The sequence below is a fragment of the Engystomops pustulosus genome, chromosome 10 (genome assembly GCF_040894005.1).
Source record: "Engystomops pustulosus chromosome 10, aEngPut4.maternal, whole genome shotgun sequence".
Lineage (NCBI taxonomy): Eukaryota > Metazoa > Chordata > Amphibia > Anura > Leptodactylidae > Engystomops > Engystomops pustulosus.
The window spans coordinates 92,573,534-92,595,696 of NC_092420.1; the positions used below are offsets into that span (position 1 = coordinate 92,573,534).

General features: G+C 44.4%; 1 protein-coding gene across 9 annotated transcripts in view; it reads right to left on the bottom strand.

Moving 5' to 3' along the window:
• SZT2 (SZT2 subunit of KICSTOR complex) overlaps positions 1-22,163 on the bottom strand; it is a 73,598-nt gene that overhangs the window by 50,539 nt on the left and 896 nt on the right. For all 9 annotated transcript variants that reach the window (XM_072128448.1, XM_072128442.1, XM_072128446.1 and 6 more), the window contains exons 2-20: positions 16,660-16,785; positions 12,146-12,319; positions 11,275-11,445; positions 11,067-11,198; positions 10,241-10,379; positions 10,058-10,164; positions 9,627-9,837; positions 8,944-9,114; positions 8,567-8,792; positions 7,489-7,618; positions 7,264-7,406; positions 6,639-6,791; positions 5,864-5,978; positions 5,168-5,373; positions 4,709-4,939; positions 3,806-3,884; positions 3,425-3,516; positions 3,162-3,330; positions 1,675-1,789 (exon numbers count right to left, since the gene is read on the bottom strand). In XM_072128448.1, coding sequence (XP_071984549.1) covers positions 1,675-1,789; positions 3,162-3,330; positions 3,425-3,516; positions 3,806-3,884; positions 4,709-4,939; positions 5,168-5,373; positions 5,864-5,978; positions 6,639-6,791; positions 7,264-7,406; positions 7,489-7,618; positions 8,567-8,792; positions 8,944-9,114; positions 9,627-9,837; positions 10,058-10,164; positions 10,241-10,379; positions 11,067-11,198; positions 11,275-11,445; positions 12,146-12,319; positions 16,660-16,785 — 2,890 coding nt within the window. The remainder of the gene's footprint in view (positions 1-1,674; positions 1,790-3,161; positions 3,331-3,424; positions 3,517-3,805; positions 3,885-4,708; positions 4,940-5,167; positions 5,374-5,863; positions 5,979-6,638; positions 6,792-7,263; positions 7,407-7,488; positions 7,619-8,566; positions 8,793-8,943; positions 9,115-9,626; positions 9,838-10,057; positions 10,165-10,240; positions 10,380-11,066; positions 11,199-11,274; positions 11,446-12,145; positions 12,320-16,659; positions 16,786-22,163) is intronic.

Below are 22,163 nucleotides of genomic sequence, written 5' to 3' on the forward strand. Positions count from 1 at the left end.
GATGGACATATCACACACAGAGGGACGGATGGACATATCACACACAGAGGGACGGATGGACATTACACACACACAGAGGGACGGATGGACATTACACACACACAGAGGGACGGATGGACATTACACACACACACACACAGAGGGACGGATGGACATTACACACACACACAGAGGGACGGATGGACATTACACACACACACACAGGGACGGATGGACATTACACACACACACACACAGGGACGGATGGACATTACACACACACACAGAGGGACAGATGGACATTACACACACACACACACACAGAGGGACGGATGGACATTACACACACACAGAGGGACGGATGGACATTACACACACACAGAGGGACGGATGGACATTACACACACACAGAGGGACGGATGGACATTACACACACACACAGAGGGACGGATGGACATTACACACACACACACACACACACACACACACACACACAGAGGGACGGATGGACATTACACACACAGAGGGACGGATGGACATTACACACACACACAGAGGGACGGATGGACATTACACACACACAGAGGGACGGATGGACATTACACACACACAGAGGGACGGATGGACATTACACACACACACACAGAGGGACGGATGGACATTACACACACACACACAGAGGGACGGATGGACATTACACACACACACACAGAGGGACGGATGGACATTACACACACACACACAGAGGGACGGATGGACATTACACACACACACACAGAGGGACGGATGGACATTACACACACACACACACAGAGGGACGGATGGACATTACACACACACACACAGAGGGACGGATGGACATTACACACACACACACAGAGGGACGGATGGACATTACACACACACAGAGGGACGGATGGACATTACACACACACACAGAGGGACGGATGGACATTACACACACACACAGAGGGACGGATGGACATTACACACACACACAGAGGGACGGATGGACATTACACACACACAGAGGGACGGATGGACATTACACACACACACACACAGAGGGACGGATGGACATTACACACACACACACACAGAGGGACGGATGGACATTACACACACACACAGAGGGACGGATGGACATTACACACACACACAGAGGGACGGATGGACATATCACACACACAGAGGGACGGATGGACATATCACACACAGAGGGACGGATGGACATTACACACACACACAGAGGGACGGATGGACATTACACACACACACAGAGGGACGGATGGACATTACACACACACACACAGAGGGACGGATGGACATATCACACACACAGAGGGACGGATGGACATATCACACACAGAGGGACGGATGGACATATCACACACAGAGGGACGGATGGACATATCACACACAGAGGGACGGATGGACATATCACACACAGAGGGACGGATGGACATATCACACACAGAGGGACGGATGGACATTACACACACAGAGGGCGGATGGACATTACACACACACACAGAGGGACGGATGGACATTACACACACACACAGAGGGACGGATGGACATTACACACACACACACAGAGGGACAGGTGGACATTACACACACACAGAGGGACGGATGGGACATTTACATATAGGAAAAACCATGTAATTGTAGCCTCATTGCACATAGCCTCACCTGCCCTCTCCGCTTTTGTCAGGATTGGAGAGCCGCCATCTTTGTTTTGGCAGAGTTGGACGATGTACTCGAATGTCAGCATGATGTTTATACAGCTCTGATCTCTGGGAAACAGCTGCAAGAAAGGAAGAAGAGTCACTGATCCGAGAGGATCCAAAAGGATGCAGGAGGATCCAGGATCATTGTGAAAAGCACCAGGCCCAAAGCCAAAACAGAAACAACACGTTTACATCTGGATTCTGCTGCAGTGAAATATCCACCATGAACTATAGGAATGGATATCACTTGGGATCTCACTGGTGGGACCCCACAGATTCAAAGAATAGACGTGTGCTAATAGATAATTACTGTTGCTTCTTGTCACTTAAAGGGGTTTTCCCATGTGATGTTTACACAATAAAGATCATTTTTAACCCTTTACTTTACAATTTTACTCAGTTTTGCTGTTTTAGCTCCTATCACTCAGTGATGGTCAGCGTAAGATTCCAGAGTGTGAGCGGGGACTCTCTGAGCAGACGCTTCATGATTCCTCTAGTTCTTTGAGCTGAAAATGTGGTTAGATTATCAGGGTCTAGGTTTATATACACTTTCGTTTAGCTTCTGAACATTGTACTAGTATCTGAGACATAGATGAGAGATGAGACAGATAAGAGATGATGAGATCCATGAGATGCATATTACACACAATAACATACTTTCAGCTCTGCAACATATTCCTTCTCATACTATGAGATTTCCTGTGTCTCCCAGATAAAGAACTCATCTGCCTATAGCTTGCGAGGAAGCGAGCGAGTGTCTGTGAGCTCCGGGAATGCAGGGGAGCGGGTCTAGAGACAGAAGAGCAATTTGGCTTCTCCGACCCCAAGTCAGAAGTTACAGGGTCATGTCTAGGGACAACTGAAATTGTGTACAGCAGGACTGATAGAGACAGGTTGGACTTATCTGTGAAATGCTGTATTTTTGTCAATTACAATATATAAGAGTATGTGTTATTTTGTTATTCTGAGTACATTTAAGAAACTTGTCTTCGTGGGAATAACATCTATAATCCAACTTCATCTTGATAAACCAGGGACATTACTCAAAGATGCAGGCACCGAGACAGTGGTAATCTTATATTTGTTATCCATGGCCTCCTTTATTCTAAAATCTAATTTTAAAATTATGCTAATGAGACAGAAGGGCTCTGGGGGCGTTACCGGAGCCCCTCTGTGCTGAAGATTCTGCTACACTATCCCCCTAATGCTCCCTCAGAAGTTCTCCTGCACAGTGTAACAGTATGTGAATCTTCAGCACGGAAGGGCTCTGGCAACAACCCCAAAGCACGGCTAAATAGCATAATTTTAAAAGTTGATTTTAGAAGAAACGAGGCCATGGATAACAAATCTAAGAAGATTACAACAGTCGTGGTGCCTGGATTCACTACAATGTAACCTTGCTGATGTTGCCAGCCATTTTCAGGATTCCAGTGATTTGCCGACACTCACCGCCTGAGGGATCTCCGAGTATGTAAGACCCTGTAGATGCTTCCATTTCTCAGAGGTTCCCATGGCGCATCCGCTCTGAGGTTCCACCCAGCATTCAGACACCAGATGCAGCTCCGTGTCCTGCTCTATGGCCTCCACCTCCGTGTCATTGTCTTCATCTGTAGAAAAGCTGCACGTGGACAGGAGAGGGAGGTTTGCGTTCAGTGACTATTTCGTCCTCTAGCTACAGTAAATATCGAATAGTATGGGAAAGCACAACGCACCTGTCCTTGGTGGACGTCACATGCGGTGGGAAGAGAATATACTGGATGATACAGCTGTGCTTCTCTATGCTGCCTTCATCTACACAATCATCCTGCAAGAGAGGTGCACAGTGACCGTACAACCCACAGCCCACCCTGTGTAATGACAAGATGAGGCTCTGGATGCTACATTAATGTGGCAATGTGCAGAGGTTCAGACTGTGTAGCTCATAGGCCTTACTACACTGATACATTAAATAGTTTTTTGGCTCTTGAAGCCACTTCAAGTCTCACTGCACCATAGTATACAGATGGTCGTCTGAGCAGAAGCTGTATGTTCATGGGGAAATGAAGGCGGCTTGTGGTCTGTTGCACATGGATATGAGAAGGTAAGACACTCACCTGAATGGGGACCTCCAGGACCATGTTAATGATGCCTTCTCCACTGGATGCAAAGTGGAAGCCTTCAGAGAGTCGGATCCTGCACAGGACGATATGAGAGTAAGTAACAGAACCCTATGTGCGCATAAAGAAGCAAAATCCACAATACACCAGCCGGATATACAGGCGGTACCCTATTTAAGAACACCTGACTTACAGACAACCACTAGTTACAAACGGCCCTATGGCGGTAACTTACTGTACATTAGCTACAAGCCACAATAAAACTATAATAGTTATCAGAGGTGTCTGCAAGTAAGCTTTATTACTAATCCCGGTTCTGATGACAATCGAACATTTTTAAAATCCAATTGTCACAGAGGCCAAAAAAAATTTGCCTAGGGTTACAATTATAAAATATACAGTTCCGACTTACATACAAATTCAACTTAAGAACAAACCTACAGAGCCGATCTTGTACGTAACCCGGGGACTGCCTGTACCACCTGCCTAGACCTAGTCTGAAGGTCACTATTCTACAGAACAGACTTGGAGGTTGTGATATTTACTGCTTTGCATGCACTTAACAGGACATAAAAACATTGCCTTTTAGAATTATTTGAGTTCTTGACTCTTATCTTCTCCCCCTTTAACACAGGAGAAATGAGAGAGCGACTGTGCTGTGTTTTTACAATCTAATTGGTAAATTTTCAAACACTTCTTCCTTAAGCCTCACCATTAAAGGGTTAATCTTGGAGCACTTCTTAATGTTGGTATGTACCTAGTGTTGGCTTTTCTGCTCTTTATATCTATGTATAGAATAGTATACCTTGTATTTAGCAATAAGTGGGACAAGAGGACACAAAGTACGGGAGAGTCAATGGTAAAAATATCTACTTTCAATATTAATAGAAGAAAACCTACTCTGTCAGTGTAGACAGGATCTGTGCCAAGGCCGTAGTGGGTACATTGGTCGCCAGCCCAGATTGCACGGACCAGATCCATCTTTGATGGTAGAAGTAGCGGGATAGGGAGGCTAAAGTGGAGGAGGCTGAGCGATTGCTAATCAGAGGCCCGGGAACAGAGGCGTGCTGTGCCAGGCTCTCCAGGTTCAGGATAAAGGGAGTCCTGTAATCCAGAGGAAGCTTGTCGTACCTATGGGAAAGAAAGAAAAGTGTAATGTCAACGGTCAGCAGGTCAAATGGAGTCAATGCTTACCTAGCATTAAAGGGACAGTCCTGTCCTGTAAGTCCTGGGAGAAATGTGGAGCTAAGGTTCTACTCTTGTCTCAATTTGAAGATCTTTACATGCTGCTTATATGTGGGGTAGATGTACATGAAGAGACCACAGTAACCCCAGAGCGCACTCATGATTCGCACTCACTTGATGAGCAGCTTCTCCAGGGGTTTGTGTAGCAGGACCAGGCAGCAGCGGTCAGAGAAGGCAGGAGGTGAGACCTGGGGAGGAGGCGACTTGGAGGGAGAGCTGATCCCAAACATCTTCCTCTTGACCCGAGGCGTGCTCTCTTTGCTTTGCACTCTGTGGGGGAAACGCAGCTGAAGGATCCGGTCTCTCAGCTCCACCACGATCTGTGAGGACGTATAACAGGTCATTGATTTGGAATCAAGTCTACAGTTTTCTATCTCTGCTACAAACGATGTTAAAGGGAGCTCCCAAAAATAACTTTAACTAAGAATCCACATAAGTCCAGGACATCCCCTGATGAAGAATATCGATGTACCTATTCCCACGGCACAGCCACGTTGCATAGATAGAGATTAAGACTGAGATTACTCAATAAAACACTGCAGAGCAGCGCTCGCTATTCTGTTCAGTCAGCAAGATTGTGGACAGAAAGGACAGGTGACAATGTCTGGTGCAAAGATGACACAGAAATATCATCTGCACAAAGCTCTGTGCAGACAATGAACAAGCAGGAGGTGCTATGAGATTTCAGCTCTGAAGCCTGCAGGATAGTGAGTGCATCTCTGGACTTATAACACAACATTCATAACCACAGAGTTCGTAAATTTAAACATGAAAAAAAAGCAGATAGATGAGACATTTTCTGGAATTCACCTTGTTCCTGCAGTTTGCAGAAGTTCCCAGGGGGAATCCCAGCCGCAGGACCATGCAGGGGGCTTTCCAGATGATGCGGACCACGCAGAAGGATGAAGGCGTCTGAGCAGGATCGCTACGAAAAATTAAAAGGAGCAGCTGAGACTTTGAACATTAGAAATTATTGCTTGTAAATTCACTACTTTTTCTATTATTCAAGATCTCTGCACCCTTTCAGTGAATGGGAAAATTGCAATTTACATATAGGAGCCTAAAAACTGCAGATACTCACAATTATACTTTTAACTTTGCTATAATAGGACCCCAGGGGGGGGTATGATTACCAGGGCATATTTACCACCCATTCCTTGTGTCTGCGGGATTTACCATCCTGATAGAAGAACTAGTCAGACCAAATCACTACAAGGTGCGGCCGGTGAATCCCACAGGCTGTGTAGCCCTCATTGACAGTATATACTAGTCACAAGTAATTGGTAAGAATTTGGAAGATGTACACATCTAGGTTCATATATAAGGCGCACCGGATTATAAGGCGCACCTGATTATAAGGATGAATGACCAGCAGGTGGCAGACCTGTGCACAGTTCAAGACAGCTGTTGTCTGTAAGTACGGTTCATACATATGAGGCACGCCGGATTATAAGGCGCAGCTTTGATTTCTGAGAAAATCAAAGGATTTTTTGTGCACCTTATAGTCCGAAAAATACGGTAAATTGAAGAAACTACATAGCACAAAGGCTTTATAGATAAGCAGATCCTTGGTCAGTGCGGTTACCTCTGCATTAACTTGACATAGGAATAGCTCTCCACCAGCACGAAACTGCTCCAGTCGCGGAGGAGAGAGGTGAGCGCCGTGTGAGAGATGCGGCACAGCACCGTGCTATAGCGCCCATTGTTCCCAGGAGTGTGGAGGTGCTTGGGGACCGGCCTGCAAGACAAGAACAAGTCATCATAAATTCTACTACTGGGTACAACCAGTGTGGCTCCTATGCCAAATTATAGAGGCTTTCTAACCCCCTAAAGGGGGCTGCATTACATATACTCAATGTCCTGGGGTCCACCTATGGTTCTATCACCAGCTCTTCCATGGTTTCCGATTCCACCTTCATAGTCACATACAATGTGCATTATCACTTCTGGAGAGACACCACTGCAGCTGTGGGGGGTCTCCGGGGAGATGATTGTATGGTGAATTTTTATTATTGTATAACAAAGTCCCCTAAGTGTGCCTTCAAGAGGTCAGAAATCCCTTAAAAAGGACATAGCTCTCATATTGCAGCAAAACTACAGGAATTTGCCTTCCATTATAGATAATTAAAGAATTCATGTTTGGGGGTACGGGTGCAGAATAAGAAAGGTAAAACATGTCCCGATGCTGCATATGTGTCCATCACACTCACATGTCATGCTCCAGCAGTAACACAATGCGGTGCACATGTAGCCAGCGCTGCCAGACATTGGCGTCCATGGACAGGATGGGCTTCCAGTACGATGCAAACTGTGAATGGCTGGAGTCAGAGTCGCTGTGCTGCAAGGACAACACCTGGAGAGAGAACATAGGAACAGAGTCTGCAGGTAACAGCAAATACCCAGCGCCTAATACACTGCACCGCAACTAAACTTACCGGGGTTGTAGAGCCTGGAGGGATGTAAAAGAGGGGGACACCATTCTTTGTGCTCTCTGGGATTTTGAAGTGTTCAGGTACACTGTCAAATGATTTCAGGTGAACCAACATCTGATCTGTCTGACTGATGCTGCAAGACAAGAGCCAAGAGAATAGTGAGTGCAGCTCTGGAGTATAAAACAGGATACATAATGTCATGTATGTACACAGTGACTGCACCAGCAGCAGAATAGTGAGTGCAGCTCTGGGGTATAATACAGGATGTAACTCAGGATCAGTACAGGATAAGTAATGTCATGTATGTACACAGTGACTGCACCAGCAGCAGAATAGTGAGTGCAGCTCTGGAGTATAATACAGGATGCAACTCAGGATCAGTACAGGATAAGTAATGTCATGCATGTACACAGTGACTGCACCACCAGCATAATAGTGAGTGCAGCTCTGGGGTATAATACAGGATGTAACTCAGGATCAGTACAGGATAAGTAATGTCATGTATGTACACAGTGACTGCACCAGCAGCAGAATAGTGAGTGCAGCTCTGGGGTATAATACAGGATGTAACTCAGGATCAGTACAGGATAAGTAATGTCATGTATGTACACAGTGACTGCACCAGCAGCAGAATAGTGAGTGCAGCTCTGGGGTATAATACAGGATGTAACTCAGGATCAGTACAGGATAAGTAATGTCATGTATGTACACAGTGACTGCACCAGCAGCAGAATAGTGAGTGCAGCTCTGGGGTATAATACTGGATGTAACTCAAGATCAGTACAGGATAAGTAATGTCATGTATGTACACAGTGACTGCACCAGCAGCAGAATAGTGAGTGCAGCTCTGGAGTATAATACAGGATGTAACTCAGGATCAGTACAGGATAAGTAATGTCATGTATGTACACAGTGACTGCACCAGCAGCAGAATAGTGAGTGCAGCTCTGGAGTATAATACAGGATGTAACTCAGGATCAATATAGGAAAAGTAATGTCATGTATGTGAACAGTGACTGCAGAATAGTGAAAAAAGCTCTAGGATTACATTGCTCTGCCCTAGGTCACAGCACTGCATTACCTTTGTAATGTGTTCCAGAAGCGGCGTATAACACTGGTCCTGTACATGCTGGTGATGGGTTTTTTCAATGTGCAGCTGATGTCATGCAGGATGTCATAGCTCCCTTCCATCACCACTTCCACCCTGGTGCTGCGCTTGGTGAGATCCAGAGGCCACGGGGATGCAGCAAGGTACTCAACACGCATGTTATGTTTCCACAACAGAATCAGCTTCACCTCCAGCAATCCTTAGAATGGGACAATACAAATAAGAAATGAACTGAGTCATTACCTGTAGTGCCTGCCCAAAAACATTAACAGGATCTGTCCCCTCTCTTGATATATCTGGGCACATTCTAGCAATTTGGTGACATCATTTCATATAACTCTGCAATGTACCTTTTGTTATACGGATCTCCCGTACGCTGTAGCCCTCCCGGAGCCGCACTGACACCACGCTAATGATGTCTGCGTGCAGCTCTTTTTCTGCGTGCTTCCTCCTGCGCATGGCGAGGGCAGGGTTACTGCTGGCCGACACTAGGTGCTCATTGAAAAGCTTGTGCTGAGATACTGAGAACACAAAATGTGATTAAAAATCAGCAAAAAATCTTTAAAAGTTATTGTGCTTTAGTAACCAACCATTCACAGTACAAGGAATAAAAGTCTGAAAGCTGGAGGTTCAAAAACCCCTAAAATGATGCTATGGGAAACATGCTCAACCTGTGCTCCATATACTTCTCTGGGAGGTCCAGGTAAGTTCCCCTGGCGGTTCCATAGAAGTAAATAGAGACTGAGGTTGAGCATGTGCATCAGTCCTTAATTTGGTAATCGTCACCAAAGTCAGGGGACTTTAAAGGACGTCTAGGACCAGAATAAAGGACTGTATGCAAATGAGCCTGAGGGGCTCCAGGCTCCATAGGTGTTAATGGAGCCATGAGCCCCTCAGGCTCATTTGCATACAGTCCTTCATTCTGGTGGTAGCTGTTCTTTAATCAGACCCCAAGTAATAGGATTCTTACATCTTGTCTTTGTGTCTATTAAGCCTAAAATCCATCAAAGTTCTGGAGACGAGCAGCACTCACCGCAGTAATATTCTGGGTTCAGGGCCTCCCCGGTCCGCAGAAAGGAATACAGTAAGAACGCCTTGTGATAAACATTCATGTCCGTCTGTCCGGAATCTAGTTCGGGGCAGGAGGAGAGATAGGATCCTAAGGTGCCCATGGCAATGAATTTCATCAGCTCCACATTGGGGATGAAGCCAAAGCTGCAGTCATAGGAGTAGACGCCGCCAACCTGTAATGAAGGGCACAGGAATCAAGGAGGACTGTCAGAGTTTTGGATCAGAACCTCTCTTACCAATATGCAGTGCTTGATGTATAGCACATCACATTACACACATGCTTATTAATATTGTAATTCTGTATCACTGGCATAGTGGTCGCGTCCAATGGCATGTGTCCATGTGACTAACTGGCTCAAGGAGGCTTCTCCAAACAATGGCCACATCCGTTACCTGGACGAAGGAGCAGGCGATGGTTCCACTGCGCAGCTGATTCAGTAACGTCTCACACACCGCAACGTCTGGGACACTGGTGACTCCATCTGTGATCACAATTATTCCTAAGGGAATAACGTAAAATATAAGAATTTGTCCTGCTGGAGTCTATCATGATCAGGCAGTCTGAGGAGCACTCACCTGCGCTGGAGTTGGCTGGCAGCAGCTGTAAAGCGAGAATCCCCTGACGTATCATACTGACCAGTCCGATGTCAGCTGTGACCATAGAGACACCCATCTTCCTGCCTGGCTGCTGGTTCCCATAATGAGGTATACAATCCTAACAGAGAGAAATGACACTTAATGGGGATGCTTATACCTAGAAAAATAACTCTGCAATCCTAGACATAACCCACATATAGGAGAAGCGGCATCACTCCCGGAAAAAGGTAGCAACAGAAAGAACCTGTCAGCAGGTGTAACCATACAGACTGCAGCCAGTGTTATGTACGGTCCTTGGAAAAATGTGCAATCGGATCTCTGTATGCTGTTAGTAGCAGTAAGACTGTGAAATATGGATTTGTATTTCAGGATTGTAGCTTCTCCCGGTGGGTGTTTCCACATGGATGTGTACTTTTCAGTTGGCTATAGTGTTTAACCGGGAGCCCACACAGAGGATGTTACCCCACTGCATTTGGAGAAGTGGCAATCCAGGAATATAAACCCATATATCACAGTCCTGCTGCTAATAATAATCTTTGTTTATATTGCGCCATCATATTCCACTAACAACATTCACAATCATCTGACACAAAGGTCCAATACATAACACTGTCTGTATGGTCACAACCCTTGGATGGTGATCAGATGATCAGTAGGGGATGTCAGTGTAAGACCCCATCCATCTGATACAATCCCCTCTCCTAAGAGAAGTCTATAATATCTATGTCCAGAAATACTCCTTTAATAAATCCAACAATGTCATGTCTATGATTCGCTGTTGATTTCTTCCGTCCTTGCTGCGCACCTGAGAGAAGGGACGGTATTGCTGCTGCAGAGTCTCTGCGATCTTATTCTCGAAGGCTCCCAGCTGCAGGTAGACCCGTTGGAGGAACGCCGGGAGTTTCTGCTCATCCAGCCGACAGCCCTGCACCAGCACCTGCGGGGGAGGGTGAGACACGTGTTACCAGCACCGGAGACAAGACAATGGCGCAGCCGCTGCCGCACATCACTACCTGGTGACTCTGCAGTCCGATAATTGAAGAATAGGCCTGGATGGTGACGAAGATCTCCGGCTGGAATACCAGGCTAGATCCCGGAATACGGAAAGGTCTTAGGAGCCCGAGCAGACAACGAGACAGAGAGTGGAAGATCTCATCAAATATGATCTCCTCCGTGGAGTCGTCCTAGAGACAGAGAATACGGATCGTAAGGTACAAGTACAGGGACGGATTGTATCATCCACAGAACTGCAGATTATCTCCTCTATTACACAGAACAGATATAACATCTGTAAATCTAGAGAATTGTAACAATGTGTACTGATCCAGCATCTGTACTGTGAGCACCAATAATTCATTATATTGGATGATTTGGCACACATCAGGTGTAAGGAAAGGCAGTAATCCAATATATATATATTATAATCTGACAACCATAAAGTGCCATTAAAGGCGTTGTCCCAAGACTTGAAGTTATCACCAATCCACAGGATATCTATCTAATAGGTGAGAGTCCAACTGCTGGGAAAACCACAGATCATGATAATGGGATCCCCAGCTCTCCAGAGAACGGGGATCCCGTGCTCACTGATGCGCTGCTCCATTCAGATACATGGGACTGATGGAAATAGCAGAAACTTGGGGTGTCTCTAACTGCTCCCACCGACAGTGATTGGAGCAGAAGGGCACATGCCCATCGTAAACGATCCACCTTTTAAAAAGTGGGATGACTGTTCTCTGGAGATCTGGGGTCCCATTCTCATGATCTGTGGGTGTCCCAGCAGTCAGACCCTCACTGATCAGCTATGTATCCCCTATCCAGTTGATAAAGGATAAAGCATACACTTTGGGTGATCACTACAATGTGAATAATGCAGAAAATTACCACAATCACGGTGGAAGGACTGAGGTCAAGCTCTATAACAAAGCGGTACTGCCGCGCCAGGAAGGTGACCCAGGTGGATGGCACCAGAAGGAACGGGCCGGGCCGCACAGGCTCATCGGGCTGCCAGCCATGGGGTATGACGCTCACCACTTCTAGTTCACTGTCATGTAAACCCTAAAAGGCAAAAAAAATGTAAGTAACAAACATCGTGTAATACTGGGATGTCTGTGAAGATCTCTGCTTGCTGTCAGTGTAATCGGGCGAGAGCTGTCTACACTAGCAATGTAAAAGCTTCAGGCATTCTCTGTACTGATACAGTGTAACAAACCTGAGAAGCTTACAATATAGATTGCCACATTTCCAGGAGGAAAACAATTCGCTCCTTCAGGACTCGGGCCTATGTTGGCCTGTTATTTTGTATTTTTTTTAAAACACTTTTTAATGCATTTTTTAAAGGGTATTAATTAAAAATGATCTTTTTGTCTGGGCATTTTTTTTTTTTTTTAATGGGGTTCACGGTGCGGGTCCAGTAACGATTCTGTTTTATTATTCAGAACGTTACGGGCACAGCGATACCAAATATGTGGGGGCTTTGCGTATTTTATTGAATAATAACTAATTTGGAGAAAATCTTGTTAATTTTAGCATCACCATCTTTTCATATGCATAACTTTTTTTTTTCATTTTTCAGCTAAGGAATCTGTTTAAGGGCTTATTGTTTGCGGAAAGAGTAGTTCTCTCTATATAGAGTGTATAACTTTTTTTTATAATTTTTTAGAGCATTTTTTTAAGGCATTACGTTTTTTTTGCGTTTTTTTTTCTTGGGAATGCCAAATATTTGTTTTTTATATTTTATTAAGTATTTGTATGGGAAACTGACATTTTAGGGGCTTATATTTTTATTTTTTGTAGAGCAGTGTAAACTGTCTGGCACGCAGACGCATGCGCAAACAGTTTACATTCAGATCCGGAAGGGGTCTGATTGCAGAAGAGATCTAGCAGCCCCGAGGCACTCGGCAGACCTCAGGGCTGCTTAGAAGTTGATCAGATCCCCCGGTATGCGGCACAGGGAAAAGACCCTTGCCAGTAGTGTGTAAGGAGTTAACACTCAAAATCGGAGGCAGTGCCAGAAACTGGACATAATAGATCGTCCCGGTGCGGGAAGTATCTTCCCACAGGGACGTACTATTCGTCTAGGTGCGCGTAGGGGTTAAGTAAAGGGGTTTTCCACAGTAGACAAATCATAATAGGGCTTCAATTTCATATAGAAGTGGGTCCAACACCGAGCACCCCTGCAGATTTGGTGTTATCAGCAGCAGATACAAAGCAGGTGGACCTGGAAGCAGACAGCAACATTCTCTTTGGAATGGCTGAGACAAGTAATTGCAGTTAAGTTCACATTGAAATGAATTAACAGTGATCTGCAGAGCCCTGGTCTGACCACTACACAGAGAATGGCGCTGTCTGCTTCCTGCTCTATTTTCAGCGTATCGGCTGTTGAGGACATCTGATCTATGGGGGCGCGAGATCCTGGACCCCACTAATCAAAGATAGATTTATTTTTCTCCCTTTTTCAATAGTCAATCCTCACTCACCAGCACAATAAAAACATACAGGTGTATTCAGTGCAATATCAGTCCTCATGTAGCCCAATAATAATCATCTTTATTTCTGTAGCTCCATCATATTCCGTAGCTGACAGTCATATAGAGTGAGGGCCCTGATCAGAAGAGCTTACAGTCTATGAGGATGAGGGGGTGACACAAGAGCTTACAGTTTATGAGGATGAGGGGGTGACACAAGAGCTTACAGTCTATGAGAATGAGGGGTGACACAAGAGCTTACAGTCTATGAGGATGAGGGGGTGACACAAGAGCTTACAGTCTATGAGGATGAGGGGGTGACACAAGAGCTTACAGTCTATGAGGATGAGGGGGTGACACAAGAGCTTACAGTCTATGAGGATGAGGGGGTGACACAAGAGCTTACAGTCTATGAGGATGAGGAGGTGACACAAGAGCTTACAGTCTATGAGGATGAGGGGGTGACACAAGAGCTTACAGTCTATGAGGATGAGGGGGTGACACAAGAGCTTACAGTCTATGAGGATGAGGGAGTGACACAAGAGCTTACAGTCTGAGGATGAGGGGGACACAAGAGCTTACAGTCTATGAGGATGAGGGGGGACACAAGAGCTTACAGTCTATGAGGATGAGGGGGGACACAAGAGCTTACAGTCTATAAGGATGAGGGGGGACACAAGAGCTTAAAGTCTATGAGGATGAGGGGGTGACACAAGAGCTTACAGTCTATGAGGATGAGAGGTGACACAAGAGCTTACAGTCTATGAGGATGAGGGGGTGACAAGAGCTTACAGTCTATGAGGATGAGGGGGTGACACAAGAGCTTACAGTCTATGAGGATGAGGGGGTGACACAAGATCTTACAGTCTATGAGGATGAGGGGGTGACACAAGAGCTTACAGTCTATGAGGATGAGAGGTGACACAAGAGCTTACAGTCTATGAGGATGAGGGGGTGACACAAGAGCTTACAGTCTATGAGGATGAGGGGGTGACACAAGAGCTTACAGTCTATGAGGATGAGGGGGTGACACAAGAGCTTACAGTCTATAAGGATGAGGGGGTGACACAAGAGCTTACAGTCTATGAGGATGAGGGAGTGACACAAGAGCTTACAGTCTATGAGGATGAGGGGGAGACACAAGAGCTTACAGTCTATGAGGATGAGGGGGAGACACAAGAGCTTAAAATCTATGAGGAAGAGGGGGTGACACAAAAGCTTTCAGTCTATGAGGGTGAGAGGGTGACACAAGAGCTTACAGTCTATGAGGATGAGGGGGTGACACAAGAGCTTACAGTCTATGAGGATGAGGGGGTGACACAAGAGCTTACAGTCTATGAGGATGAGGGAGTGACACAAGAGCTTACAGTCTGAGGATGAGGGGGACACAAGAGCTTACAGTCTATGAGGATGAGGGGGGACACAAGAGCTTACAGTCTATGAGGATGAGGGGGGACACAAGAGCTTACAGTCTATAAGGATGAGGGGGGACACAAGAGCTTAAAGTCTATGAGGATGAGGGGGTGACACAAGAGCTTACAGTCTATGAGGATGAGAGGTGACACAAGAGCTTACAGTCTATGAGGATGAGGGGGTGACAAGAGCTTACAGTCTATGAGGATGAGGGGGTGACACAAGAGCTTACAGTCTATGAGGATGAGGGGGTGACACAAGATCTTACAGTCTATGAGGATGAGGGGGTGACACAAGAGCTTACAGTCTATGAGGATGAGAGGTGACACAAGAGCTTACAGTCTATGAGGATGAGGGGGTGACACAAGAGCTTACAGTCTATGAGGATGAGGGGGTGACACAAGAGCTTACAGTCTATGAGGATGAGGGGGTGACACAAGAGCTTACAGTCTATAAGGATGAGGGGGTGACACAAGAGCTTACAGTCTATGAGGATGAGGGAGTGACACAAGAGCTTACAGTCTATGAGGATGAGGGGGAGACACAAGAGCTTACAGTCTATGAGGATGAGGGGGAGACACAAGAGCTTAAAATCTATGAGGAAGAGGGGGTGACACAAAAGCTTTCAGTCTATGAGGGTGAGAGGGTGACACAAGAGCTTACAGTCTATGAGGATGAGGGGGTCACACAAGAGCTTACAGTCTATGAGGATGAGGGGGGACACAAGAGCTTACAGTCTATGAGGATGAGGGGGTGACACAAGAGCTTACAGTCTATGAGGATGAGGGGGTGACACAAGAGCTTACAGTCTATGAGGATGAGGGGGAGACACAAGAGCTTACAGTCTATGAGGATGAGGGGGACACAAGAGCTTACAGTCTATGAGGATGAGGGGGGGACACAAGACCTTACATAAGGGATGAGTAACCTATGAGGGATGTGAAATGCCTGGACCTAGACACCACACACACTACACCGAGGCTGGACTTCACAGAAAATTAAACATCAGCTCCGATTCCTGCCTGACAACGTGCTGGGCCCATCCGCTTTCTATTAAAATTAGCGCTGCTTGCACAGACAAAAACCAAAAATGCATGAGGCCTTATATTGTTTTATCCCGAACCAAAAACTGCAACATTAGAGCAATACAGTGAGAAAATACAGCATAAGGCTAAATTCACACTGCCGTGAGCCCGCCGCACCGTAGTACGGCGGGCTCACGGCAGCGCGGGGAGAGGAGGAGGAGGTGAGCGCAGCTCACCCCCGCCCCTCTCCATAGAAACTAATGGCGCACGGCGCCGTAATACGGGGAAAGATAGGACAGGTCCTATCTTTCCCCGGGCTACGGAGCGGTACGGTGCCGCACGTGTGCTGCACCGTACCGCTCCCGTACAGGGCCGTGAGCCCATAGGAGTGTATGGGGGACGTATATCGGCCGCATATACGTCGGCCGTATATACGTCCCCCATACTGTAGTGTGAATGTAGCCTAACACAGATAGACTAACCCTGCACCTACCAGCTCAGACTCTGGGACAGGAGAAATGGACTGGTGAAGGTTACTGAGGAACCACGCAAGACGGACATTGCGTGAGATCCGGTAATCCTTCTTCATCAACAGAAAGACCTGCCCGGCCTCCTCCACCTGCAACAACAAGATACAGTATACAGTGTACATAGGCGGCAGTACTATAGTAGTTATATTCCTGTATATAGGGGGCAGTATTATAGTAGTTATATTCTTATACATAGGGGGCAGTATTATAGTAGTTATATTCCTGTACATAGGGGGCAGTATTATAGTAGTTATATTCCTGTACATAGGGGGCAGTATTATAGTAGTTATATTCTTGTACATAGGGGGCAGTATTATAGTAGTTATATTCCTGTACATAGGGTGCAGTATTATAGTAGTTATATTCCTGTACATAGGGGGCAGTATTATAGTAGTTATATTCCTGTACATAGGGGGAAGTATTATAGTAGTTATATTCTTGTACATAGGGGGCAGTATTATAGTAGTTATATTCCTGTACATAGGGGGAAGTATTATAGTAGTTATATTCTTGTACATAGGGGGAAGTATTATAGTAGTTATATTCCTGTACATAGGGGGAAGTATTATAGTAGTTATATTCCTGTACATAGGGGGCAGTATTATAGTAGTTATATTCCTGTACATAGGGGGCAGTATTATAGTAGTTATATTCCTGTACATAGGGGGCAGTATTATAGTAGTTATATTCCTGTACATAGGGGGCAGTATTATAGTAGTTATATTCTTGTACATAGGGGGCAGTATTATAGTAGTTATATTCTTGTACATAGGGGGCAGTATTATAGTAGTTATATTCTTGTACATAGGGGGCAGTATTATAGTAGTTATATTCTTGTACATAGGGGGCAGTATTATAGTAGTTATATTCCTGTACATAGGGGGCAGTATTATAGTAGTTATATTCCTGTACATAGGGGGCAGTATTATAGTAGTTATATTCCTGTACATAGGGGCAGTATTATAGTAGTTATATTCCTGTACATAGGAGGCAGTATTATAGTAGTTATATTCTTGTACATAGGGGGCAGTATTATAGTAGTTATATTCTTGTACATAGGGGGCAGTATTATAGTAGTTATATTCTTGTACATAGGGGGCAGTATTATAGTAGTTATATTCCTGTACATAGGGGGCAGTATTATAGTAGTTATATTCCTGTACATAGGGGGCAGTATTATAGTAGTTATATTCCTGTACATAGGGGGCAGTATTATAGTAGTTATATTCCTGTACATAGGGGGCAGTATTATAGTAGTTATATTCCTGTACATAGGGGGCAGTATTATAGTAGTTATATTCCTGTACATAGGGGCAGTATTATAGCAGTTATATTCCTGTACATAGGGGCAGTATTATAGTAGTTATATTCCTGTACATAGGGGCAGTATTATAGTAGTTATATTCTTGTACATAGGGGGCAGTATTATAGTAGTTATATTCTTGTACATAGGGGGCAGTATTATAGTAGTTATATTCTTGTACATAGGGGGCAGTATTATAGTAGTTATATTCTTGTACATAGGGGGCAGTATTATAGTAGTTATATTCTTGTACATAGGGGGAAGTATTATAGTAGTTATATTCCTGTATATAGGGGGCAGTATTATAGTAGTTATATTCCTGTACATAGGGGCAGTATTATAGTAGTTATATTCCTGTACATAGGAGGCAGTATTATAGTAGTTATATTCCTGTACATAGGGGGCAGTATTATAGTAGTTATATTCCTGTACATAGGGGCAGTATTATAGTAGTTATATTCCTGTACATAGGGGCAGTATTATAGTAGTTATATTCCTGTACATAGGAGGCAGTAATATAGTAGTTATATTCCTGTACATAGGAGGCAGTATTATAGTAGTTATATTCCTGTACATAGGGGCAGTATTATAGTAGTTATATTCCTGTACATAGGGGCAGTATTATAGTAGTTATATTCTTGTACATAGGGGGCAGTATTATAGTAGTTATATTCTTGTACATAGGGGGTAGTATTATTGTAGTTATATTCTTGTATATAGGGGGCAGTATTATAGTAGTTATATTCCTGTACATAGGGGGCAGTATTATAGTAGTTATATTCTTGTACATAGGGGGCAGTATTATAGTAGTTATATTCCTGTACATAGGGGGCAGTATTATAGTAGTTATATTCTTGTACATAGGGGCAGTATTATAGTAGTTATATTCTTGTACATAAGGGGAAGTATTATAGTAGCTATATTCTTGTATATAGGGGCAGTATTATAGTAGTTATATTCCTGTACATATGGGATAGTATTATAGTAGTTATATTCTAGTACATAGGGGGCAGTATTATAGTAGTTATATTCTTGTACATAGGGGATAGTATTATAGTAGTTATATTCTTGTACATAGGGGGCAGTATTTTAGTAGTTATATTCTTGTACATAGGGAGCAGTATTATAGTAGTTATATTCTTGTACATAGGGGGCAGTATTATAGTAGTTATATTCCTGTACATAGGGGGCAGTATTATAGTAGTTATATTCTTGTACATATGGGGCAGTATTATAGTAGTTATATTCTTGTACATAGGGGGCAGTATTATAGTAGTTATATTCTTGTACATAGGGGGCAGTATTATAGTAGTTATATTCTTGTACATAGGTGGCAGTATTATAGTAGTTATATTCTTGTACATAGGGAGCAGTATTATAGTAGTTATATTCTTGTACATAGGGGGCAGTATTATAGTAGTTATATTCTTGTACATAGGGGGCAGTATTATAGCAGTTATATCCCTGTACACAGGGGGCAGTATTATAGTAGTTATATTCTTGTACATAGAGGGCAGTATTATAGTAGTTATATTCCTGTACATAGGGGGCAGTATTATAGTAGTTATATACTTGTACATAGGGGGCAGTATTATAGTAGTTATATTCCTGTACATAGGGGGCAGTATTATAGTAGTTATATTTGTGTACGTAAACAAAAAAAAATTGTGTGAACATGAAAAAGCAATGAAAAACTATATACAATTGTAATACATTTCTGTTACATGATCCTCTAAATGTCCTGGAGGAGATAGTTACCATTTCCCAGACACAGTAAGCTTCAATCATAAGATGAAGGTTTTGCTGGAATCAATTATTAATTAATGAGAACATTTACAAAAAAGACATTGATTTCCTCTCTTATTTTTTTCTTTTCTAAGAAACAGTCAAGCCGGATTCTCTCCTTTTCATGCATATAATGTATTTAGTCAATAAGCGCCAAAGATATTTTTAAGAAATACGTCTGAAACACTGAATATTAAAACCTGACTTCAGAAGGGGAAAAAGGATTCAAAAAAGGACATTCTGAATGTAAAGTTGGATCAGAATCAAACTCTTAATTTAAAAAAGCAAAAAAATCTATTTTAAACCTCAAAAATCTGTGTGTATTTGTGTGTGTGGGGGTTACTATTAATTTAAAAGTGACATGATTTTTAGTCCAAAATGGCGCGTGGTGGTACCTGCTCTACAGTTACGCTGCAGGATCAGACTACACCGGGTTTATTCGTCGTCTGTTACTATGGAGATACATGGGTCCGGATAGTTATTATTAAGAATGAGAGAAATCACATCAGGGATGACACAAGTGCTACAAGGCAGAGCCCCAGGAGGGCAGACCCCCCCCCCCAAATAGTCATGGGGGAGAAGCTGTACCCTGCTGTGTTAGGGCGATGCCACACATGGCGTTTTTGATCCGTTTTCAGCATGAGTTTTCAGTCCGTTTAAAAACGCATGCTTAAAAACGGACTAAAATCGCAATGTGTGGCATCACCCTTATTGTCAGGGTCACAATATTACAGACCCAAAATATGTCTATATACATTGGGGGGGCAAGTGTTGTTCCTGTATGTATGTGGGGGTGTATATACATTGGGGGGGAAGTGTTGTTCCTGTATGTATGTGGGGGTGTATATACATTCGGGGGGGGGGGGGGTTGTTCCTGTATGTATGTGGGGTGTGTGTATATACATTGGGGGGAGGTGTTGTTCCTGTATGTATGTGGGGTGTGTATATACATTGGGGGGAGGTGTTGTTCCTGTATGTATGTGGGGTGTGTATATACATTGGGGGCAGGTGTTGTTCCTGTATGTATGTGGGGTGTGTATATACATTGGGGGCAGGTGTTGTTCCTGTATGTATGTGGGGTGTGTATATACATTGGGGGCAGGTGTTGTTCCTGTATGTATGTGGGGTGTGTATATACATTGGGGGGGCAAGTGTTGTTCCTGTATGTATGTGGGGGTGTATATACATTGGGGGGGAAGTGTTGTTCCTGTATGTATGTGGGGGTGTATATACATTCGGGGGGGGGGGCGGGGGGGTTGTTCCTGTATGTATGTGGGGTGTGTGTATATACATTGGGGGGAGGTGTTGTTCCTGTATGTATGTGGGGTGTGTATATACATTGGGGGGAGGTGTTGTTCCTGTATGTATGTGGGGTGTGTATATACATTGGGGGCAGGTGTTGTTCCTCTATGTATGTGGGGTGTGTATATACATTGGGGGGGGGGTTGTTCCTGTATGTATGTGGGGTGTAGGTGTTGTTGTTCCTGTATGTATGTGGGGGTGTATATACATTGGGGGGGGGGGTTGTTCCTGTATGTATGTGGGGTGTAGGTGTTGTTGTTCCTGTATGTATGTGGGGTGTGTATATACATTGGGGGAGAAGGTGTTGTTCCTTTATGTATGTGGGGTGCGTATATACATTGGGGGGAGGTGTTGTTCCTGTATGTATGTGGGGTGCGTATATACATTGGGGGGAGGTGTGGTTCCTGTATGTATGTGGGGGCGTATATACATTGGGGGAGAAGGTGTTGTTCCTGTATGTATGTGGGGTGTGTATATACATTGGGGGGAGGTGTTGTTCCTGTATGTATGTGGGGTGCGTATATACATTGGGGGGAGGTGTTGTTCCTGTATGTATGTGGGGGCGTATATACATTGGGGGAGAAGGTGTTGTTCCTGTATGTATGTGGGGTGTGTATATACATTGGGGGGAGGTGTTGTTCCTGTATGTATGTGGGGTGTGTATATACATTGGGGGGAGGAGTTGTTCCTGTATGTATGTGGGGTGTGTATATACATTGGGGGGGGATGTGTTGTTCCTGTATGTATGTGGGGTGTGTATATACATTGGGGAGAGGTGTTGTTCCTGTATGTATGTGGGATGTGTATATACATTGGGGGGAGGTGTTGTTCCTGTATGTACGTGGGGTGTCTATATACATTGGGGGGAGGTGTTGTTCCTGTATCTATGTGGGGTGTGTATATACATTGGGGGAAGGTGTTGTTCCTGTATGTATGTGGGGGGTGTATATACATTGGGGGAGGTGTTGTTCCTGTATGTATGTGGGGGCGTATATACATTGGGGGAGAGGTGTTGTTCCTGTATGTATGTGGGATGTGTATATACATTGGGGGGAGGTGTTGTTCCTGTATGTACGT